Source organism: Tarenaya hassleriana, unplaced genomic scaffold (assembly GCF_000463585.1).
Source record: "Tarenaya hassleriana unplaced genomic scaffold, ASM46358v1 Cleome21, whole genome shotgun sequence".
NCBI lineage: Eukaryota > Viridiplantae > Streptophyta > Magnoliopsida > Brassicales > Cleomaceae > Tarenaya > Tarenaya hassleriana.
In genome coordinates, this window is record NW_010965451.1 from 1,633,627 (window position 1) to 1,642,649 (window position 9,023).

Consider the following 9,023-nt stretch of genomic DNA (forward strand, 5'->3'; position numbering starts at 1 on the left):
ACCAAAGGCCCATAAGGAGGTCTAGATTACACAGAGTAATCTCTCCCTTGACCTGCCCGGAAATCGAGAGAGAGACAATATATATATATATAATGCGTGTGTGTGTGTGTGTGTTTGAACGAATCTAAATAATTGGACCGTTCCCTTCGTCTAAATTTTCAACATTTGTAATGTCTAATGCAATTCGCATAGTTGACCATTTGTTCATATCGTTATATGTGTACCCTCCACGTGGTTTCTGTAAGTGGTACTTATCGTATCGTATCATCTCCACGTGAAATTGACATATAAAACACCTTCACAATACGTTAACATGAAAAAGATAAACCCTGATATCGTCGGACTTGAATCGGATTTCGGATTCGAGTCGGACAGATTTGAAAGTTCGGTATTTTAAAAAATAAAAATAAAATTTACAAAAGATTTATGTGGTTCGGTCCGATACAAGCCCGGTTTATATAGGATCATGTTTTAGACTTAACTATTTAGGCCCGAAAAAATCGGAGTGACCCGAATCCAAATCCGAAACCTTCGGACCGAATGCAGGCTCGGTCGGACCGACCCGATTGACACCCCTAATTTTAGTATATATATTGGGCTGGTTTTTTTTGTAGGATATTTATGTGGGAAAGGAGGATAAGATCTCTAATTACAATATAACAGACGTCGGCAACATACGTGGAACCATGACTTATGCCCAAAGGCAAAAGAAATAAATAAATTGAGAATTGTCAATAATAAGCTCTTATGGATCTTTTCTAGGGTTCAATCATGACAATTAGTCCGACTAATTATAAGACCACAATTTGTTGATTTCATGACAAGGCCGTATATAATATATAAGCAAATGAAAAATAAAAATGTTAGTATACAACGATATGAGTGTTTAAATAACATATATATAAGCAAAGGGTGATTAAGATCATTTTTTTTTACCCTAGACAACTATTTTCATATAAAATGTTCAGGTATGGTGACGCAAATTTTCCAATGACTAAATTATTCTCTAATCCGATACAAATTATAATTCATCGCATAAATGAATCGGATTGTTGCAAAAAGGGGAAAAAAATTCAAATAATAAAAGCGTATTCTTATTTGCTGCCCAAAGCGTACCTAGCTATGGGTCTAAATCATTATGTAAAATGGTAACAACGAAAATAAAATTTGTTCTAACAGGGAACACTAAATAATTCACATGTGAACCGGCCTGGACCTTCACAATAATTGAAGATAATATTTTCCAACTTCCATCCAAGAATATATGGAATAAATATCCAAAGAAAACATATGATTTGGAACGAAGGACCTGAACTGAACTGTCATTAAATGTCATGGCATGACATGACTTCTACGCATTATCATATGGAGCACACATTGGTCCGGGGCCTCCTCTATATGCGTCGATGACAGAAAACACATCAATTATGATACTCACATGAATATATATATATATATATATACATATAATGTTTCAGTTAAGATATCGATATCATTTGTGGAGAGAAGTGGGTTTCTCTACTTGGTTTTTGTTGTATTTTACAGTCTTTGGGTTATATACATGAATATATATACGAATCATAAGTTCTGATATATGTATATATATATATGTATGTATATTTACCTTTGCATTAAAAAAAAAGGTACCCACTTTTCTTGGTGTGTTAGGTTTTACTGATTCCACCTAGTCACAACTCATAAAAGTTCCTCGCCACAATTCTTGGTCCTAATTCATCCTCCGTTCCAAAATAAATATCGTTTTACGTATCATTTTTCTGTTTTTAAATAGTTGTTATTTTAGATTTTATAGGTGAATTTTAATAAAAAAAATTACAGTTTTATCCATAATTTAAAATATCAAACTTAAATAGAGTGTTAATGTGGATATGATTCAATAAGGGTATATATGATTTTTTTTTTAAACCGTGAAAAAACCTAAAACGATAATTATATTAAAATGGAAGGTGTATAATATATATCTCTAATGAAAACTTCAAATAAATCTCATGTAAAACTCCTTAATTAAACGCACAATATTGATCCACTCTTCATAACCTTTGTATCTCTTTCCAAATAGACATATATTTAAAATTTAGCACTCGAATAATCGGTGCAGAATGCGTTTCCAATATGGAAAGAGTCCTCGAAGATTTTGCATATCTTGGCCATTGCTTTTGGAGATCAAGCGGCACAATGCTGCATACACGCAGCTCAGTTTGTGCGCTTTAAATGCTATTCCCTATAGTATAAGTTTGGCTTCTTGGTCTTAAAGCTTTCTTCTCTTTTGTTTCTTGGATTCTAACCAGAGATATGAAAGAATAAAAGCAGATGGAAGAGAGAGAGAGAGAGAGAGATATTCTTGGGCTCCTTGTTTGGAATTGCATGTGTGTCTCACGCATGATATGTTTATTAATCTTGCTCACTTTCCTTAGTGTGTGCCACTACGTACATATATATATACGTGTGTATAACATGTGGGCACATACATATATATATATACACACACACATATACGTAAATAAAAATAATCGAACCATTCATATTGAAGGTAAGGCAGATTCTCACACTAAAAGAAAAAAGGAGGCAAAATGTCATCTTTCATCCATAAATACGCGCAGGAAGCTGTGGCTGAGAGGGGTGTCAATTTGGGCCCGAGGTCCGAAATCCTGTCCGGCCCGAAAAATAGCGGGTTTCGGGCCGAAGTTTATTGGCCTGAAAAAATTCGGGGCTTTCGGGCCGGAATTTAAAAAAGAAAAAGAAAAAAGGAAAAAAAATACAAAGGGGGCCCGCGGGCCAGTCCGACCCGATCCGAGCACGAAATGCATAGGGCCAGGCTTCGGGCTTAACTATTAGGTCCGAAGAAATTGGGCCGACCCGAATCCGAATCTGAAACTTCCGAGCCAAGTGCGGGCTCGGACCGGATCGGACCGGATCGGATCCGACCAGTCCGATTGACACCCCTAGCTGTGGCAACGTGGTTGGTTACACTGACACAACGATATAATGCATTCCCACCACTATTCCCCGAATTCGGTTCCGATTTTGGGGGCGTATAGGTATATGAGCGTATGCCCGTACGCGTGTGTGTATATATATAGATATAGATATACATATAGCCCTAATGTGTATGCATGTCATTGGGATGAAGGTGTTGCCTCTGTAGAGTGAATATCGTGTATTCCATTTTTTTTTATCGATTTTTTGGTAAGGGGCATTGAATTCTAGTACGTGATAAATTATAAAACACATTTAAGTTCGAAAATAAAGATTGGTGCAAAAAAAGTAAAGATTTAATAATTATAATCTGTGGTATTTTATAGGACAAAAAAGTTTCTTCATTAACGATTTATGTTTTTGTTAACTAGTTTGCATATGAATGGTTTCATGGGTTTAGTTTACTACAAGCCCTTGTTTGCATTAAGACGATCGATCGCGTATGAATCATAAAATCAACGTCGTACGCAGTGGCTGATCTACATCATTTTTAGTTGGGGGCATAATTTTATTATGATACATTTAATATGGGGGCATTTGGTAATTTCTTTTAAAATGTTATAAAATTTCTACATAAATTAATTTTTTTTACTTAGGTAACTGGGGGCATGTGCCCCCGTTAACATTGCAGATGGGTCCGACCCTGGTCGTACGTACGTATGTATGTAGCCAGGAGTTGGTGGTCTGGTGGTTGTGGAAGCACAGAGTGCTAGCCATGTACAGAGTTCGAATCTTGGCAATCACGTATTATAAAAAAAAAATGTATGTATGTATGTATGTACGTACGTACATACGGTTCCACTTTGTATGTATTTGCTTTTATCGGTGACCTCGCGAGCCGAAACGAATTTCCACAACTAGGGATTGCATATATTATCTATTGAGAAATTCGCATAAATGCGTGTCAGTAAATAAATTGATAGTTTTTCAAGTTCAATTCAAATAATATTCTGATTCGTATAGATTAAATATATTATATGGTTAATACTAACGAACAAAACGTGTCTCCATTTGTGTACGTCACTGTTTTTTTAACGCAATAAATACGACCAACGACTACAAAGCCATCAATTTTGTGGGATTCCTGATATTATCACAACCGAAATTAGTATTAATACGCCTTTTTTTACGAATTTATTTTTTTATCAGTTCAAACTTTTTAATTATAGATTTTTTGTTTGCTCCAATCCAAAACAGAATATTTTTCTAACATCCTTGAGTGCAGAAATCCGAATAATCATAGATATCGTTTTCATGCCAATTACAAATAGGATACGGTTACATTGTATTATTGGATCGAAGAAAATTTTATTGAAGTGGACCGTTTTCATGATGACAACTATAATTATTGATGATAATATTGTGAGAAGAAAAACAAATTTGTTAGAGCATATGTTATTATCACTTGTGTTTGTCCTCATTTTTGTTATATATATACATGAAAGATTCCCTGAAAATGTGGACAACGCAATGGAAAGTTATAAATCGTTTAAACACGTAAGTGGACACAAGAGGGAAGAGCCCATCAACTTCCTCAATGAATTATCATAGCATATGCTTTTCATTTTCTTTTTCTTTTTATTCTTTGCAATTTAAATTTAGCTTTTCATTACAACGGTACATCTTTTTAATTCTAAATACATGCGATATACGGTACTGTTTATAATATCTTAAGATAAATGCAAATTCAAACCCAACAAAAGATTATTGTTCTTGGGGGAAAAAACTATTATTTGAATTATTTTTTGGGCAGATTTCTGTGATTTTTTTGGTAACGGTGTTAAGATTAAAAACAATATATATATATACACACACACACACATGTACATATATCATCCATAATTAAGGGTTATGTGTGTGCGTGTGTGTATATATATAAGTTGGTGATCATATACTCATTGCTGGGATAAAAGGCTAGGATAACCATGTTGGCAAAAAACAAATGTTTTTTTTAATAACTGGATTGGGATGGAGGATAAGAATTTATGGCTATCGATTTAATTATATGAATAATTAAAGAATTGGTTAAGTTAATTAATTGCAAAGTGAGATGAGGAGTCGACCCTTATGGGTTTTGATGGGACCGAACTCAAAGACAAAGTTGCGTGATGCCATTACCATACCGACCGACTATGCACCTCTCCTATTTTCCTTCACTTTCATGTATTCTTTTTTTTTTTAAAAAAAAAAATTGTTTAATAATAATAATAATAATAATAATAACAAATTAAAAATCGATTTGGTCCTCTCCCTATTTGCCACGCCAAAATTATTAGAGTTGAAATAATATGCTGCTTCGGTTTGGGGGAAGACCAACCATCCCCACTCAATCTCCATTCAACTTTATCACATTTATTTTCTTTGTTATAAAAAAAAACTTTATCACATTTGTATTCATACGCATTTCAACTAAATTCCTTTGGTTCTTTTTCTACTATACTAAATCGATATATATATTATATTTAGTTGAAATAATAATGTTGCTTCTAATACATCTTAAAAAATTAGATTTTAAATTATATAATGATTTTTTTTGGGTTTGCAGCTGTTAATAACAATATAGGGTTTTTGTGGTTATTGGTTTAAAAATATGAGTTGTATGATCTATATAGTTTGCAAAACGACATAAAATTTTTGCATATCTCTTACGAGAACTTGAAGTGAGGCACAAATTGGTTTGCAGGGGATATAACATTTATTTATAAAATCCATATTTACGAGTAACACAAGATTTTATAAATTTCAGAAATTCATTATCATAGTAATTATTTATCTTTATCTTCCCCAATATCTTAAGGACAAATTTCCAGGGTCTAATTTAATCAATTTTCACACCATACGAGAACTTTTTCATGTTATATTTTAATGGTATAGTTTTAATTCACGTGGACGAGGGTTTTAATATCGCAAGAGATTTGTCAAATCAAAGATTCCTAATGTTCAGATTTTAAGGTTCCGAGATGTCGCATTGGTAATTGATCGTTACAAAATTGGTGACTAAAATCACGTCTTCCGAAATTTAAAAAACATCTTAACCTTCAACAAAAAAAAAACACATCTTAATAACCCGTCTCATCTTTAAATTGGACTGTACCGACCGAGTTATCAATGTTTGTCACGTGGTTTAAATTCACATGGACCGACGACGCCGTACTTTCTCCCGCCATTCAGAATACGCAAATATAATGCAAATAATTCGAGTATTCACGATATAACAATTATTTTTAATAAGCTATAAAAATCGCAAACAAAAAAATCAAAAATAAAAAATAAAAATCGGATGACATAACATGCAAAATATATTCTTATTTTAGGTTTAAATTCAAAGGTAGAAAACAATATTTATCATAGCTAAATGTAAATTCTGGTGAATTTTCTTATTATAAAAAAAAACAAAAATAGGGCGATGAGATGTCGCCGACTAACTAATAATAAAATTAAATAGGATTTGGGTGGTGATGGTGGGGTTAAGGATTGGTATAATTTTTAGAAATAATTAAAATAATTAGAATTGGGGTGGGGAAAGCGTTGCTGTCTAATGAATGGTCTAATGATGTTATCTAATGTGCTAAGAAAAGAAACACATGTAATCAAACATAAGGCAAGTTTCAGACACATTACGGTTAGGGGCCTTTAGTTTCTTTTATATTTATCTTTTTCAATTGTTTTTATTTTAATTTTATTTTCTTCTTACGGAATAATTATGCTGTTTGTTAAATCATACAATGGAAATATCATGAAAATAGACAAAGGGAGTAAGTAATTGCATAACGTTTTTTTCTCACAATCATTTCTTATCTTGTGGGATTAATCTAACGATAAATAATAAATTTTTGTTTAGGATAGGTAGCGTTAGGAAGGATTCAATTAAATGATATGAATTTTTAAAATTAAGTTAAATAAATGTATATTCAATCTAAAAATGATAATAATATCTATTAAATTTTTTTAAAAATAAAAATGGAACCACACCGAAATTCAGATTGAATTTAGAATCTTAGATATATAAACTTAAACAAAAACCACATTTAGGTCCCATAATCGACAATTAATTTTTCTTAAAATATCTGTTTTGCATGGTGCCAGAAAACATATTTGCTATATATATATATATATATATATATATATAATTTATGGTGGATGATGGGATCATGGACCATATCATGATAATAAATAATAGACAAACAGCAGGCAAATAAAATTAAAAAAAAACTGTAAATTGTTTTAACATTCCACTTTTAGGATAACTACAAATGTTCATTCGATTATGGTTGGATTTTGTTTGATCGCTCACATTGTCAATAATTAGTGGGATCTATTCTTATTCACATATTTTTTAGTTAAGGACGAATGGGAATCCATTCTCAGTGACGTTTTTGCATACTCTCAGCCAAAATTATTAAATCTGTTTAAATATGATATTCGTCCGTTACATAAACGTATATATATACATATATATAAGATAATATCAATCAAATTTTTACCACCCATATATATTGTTTAACCCCCGTCAATAAAAATCACTTCCACGTGATCAGGTTCGGTAAATAACTTTTTACCGGACCAAATATAAAACTCCACAATAATTAGAAATTCCGCTTTCTTTTTCATTTTCTTTTTTGGAATTCGCGAGAGTAATGGCGAGTTTGAACACAGAGAGAGAGAGAGAGAGAGAGAGAGAGAGAGAGAGAGAGAGAGTCGTCCTGAAGAAAAGCCAAATAATATATACCCCACGCGAAGAAGAACATGAAAGAGCAAATACCAAACCAACCGAACCTCCAACCAAAAAAAAAAAAAAAAAAAAAAAAAAAAAAAAAAAAAAAAAAAACTAAAGAACGACTCGTTCCATTGCTTCTGTCTCATCTCTCTCTCCTCTCTCTCTCCTTTATATACCATACGTATATAGAGCGAGAAAAAAACAAGAGGAGAGAAGATAAAAAAAGAATCCGGACACACAGAGTTCAAAGACTTTAAGATGATGATGATGGAGGATCATTAGGTCTTCGTTTTCCCGATATTTATTTTCTCTCAACAAGGTAATCGAAAAACGACATGGCTGTTCAAGCTCAACACCCTTCGAATGGCCTCTTCCCCAACAGGTTCTTTTCCCCCTCCCTTTTTGCTTTGTTTTTCTGTTCGAATCATTTTGGATTTTTATTTTTTGAAATTGTTTCATGAGCAGAAACGGGCAAGAGGGACATGGTTTCTCATTGCAGCCTCAACAGGGAGAGTTTCTCGATCAAACCCACATGCTGCTCAACAATGGAGGTTCGTAAAGTTTGGATATTTTCCGTCGAAAAAATTTCGAATTTCGGAATGTGCACTTGTAAACTTCACACGAACATCTGCGCGTTTATAGGTTCTAATCCGGGAAAACGAGGAGTTGAATCGACGGCTCCTCAGGTGAACAGTTACCATTTTTCTCAGTCTCCTCAAGTTATAGGTCTCTCTCTCTTGCACAGCCAACATTATCACCGGCCACCGGCCCCGGCGTCGGCGCCGAACATCGTTTCCACCGGTCTCCGATTATCCTCTGGCGAAGACCAGCCGCAGAATTTTAATGGTCGGCTTCGGCAGCAATACCGATGCGAGAATCAGAATCTTGTCTCGAGTTCTTCTTCTGGGGTATTGTCTGTGTTATATGAAGATTTCGATGCTCAGATCAGCCGGCAGCGCGAAGAAATCGACGAATTTCTTCATGCCCAGGTTTTGAATCCGTCTAAAGCGAATTGGGTCTCCGTAAAGCTCTGTTTTTTCCCCTTTATTCCGTTCTTTTTTCTGATCGGAGAACGCGGTAACTTTACGTAGGCGGAGGGCCTGAGGCGCACGTTAGCAAATAAGAGGCAGAGGCACTACAGTGCGCTCCTACGCGCGGTGGAGGAGCCCTTGGCGAGGAAGCTGAGGGAGAAGGAGGCGGAGGTTGAAAGTGCCACGCGCCGCCGGGAGGGGCTGGAGGCTCGTGCTGCTCAGCTGACGGCGGAGGCGCAGGCGTGGCAGGCGAGAGCCCGGGCCCACGAAGCGGCTGCCAT

The 9,023-nt window shown here is 34.5% G+C and overlaps 1 protein-coding gene across 1 annotated transcript in view; it reads left to right on the plus strand.

The window, feature by feature from the left end:
• Positions 1-7,862: 7,862 nt before the first annotated feature.
• Positions 7,863-9,023, plus strand: part of LOC104814702 — a 1,385-nt gene continuing 224 nt past the window's right edge. Inside the window, exons 1-4 of the mRNA XM_010542876.1 lie at positions 7,863-8,093; positions 8,177-8,262; positions 8,354-8,700; positions 8,803-9,018. Of these exons, the coding sequence (XP_010541178.1) occupies positions 8,047-8,093; positions 8,177-8,262; positions 8,354-8,700; positions 8,803-9,018 (696 nt within the window). The 5' untranslated portion in view covers positions 7,863-8,046. The remainder of the gene's footprint in view (positions 8,094-8,176; positions 8,263-8,353; positions 8,701-8,802; positions 9,019-9,023) is intronic.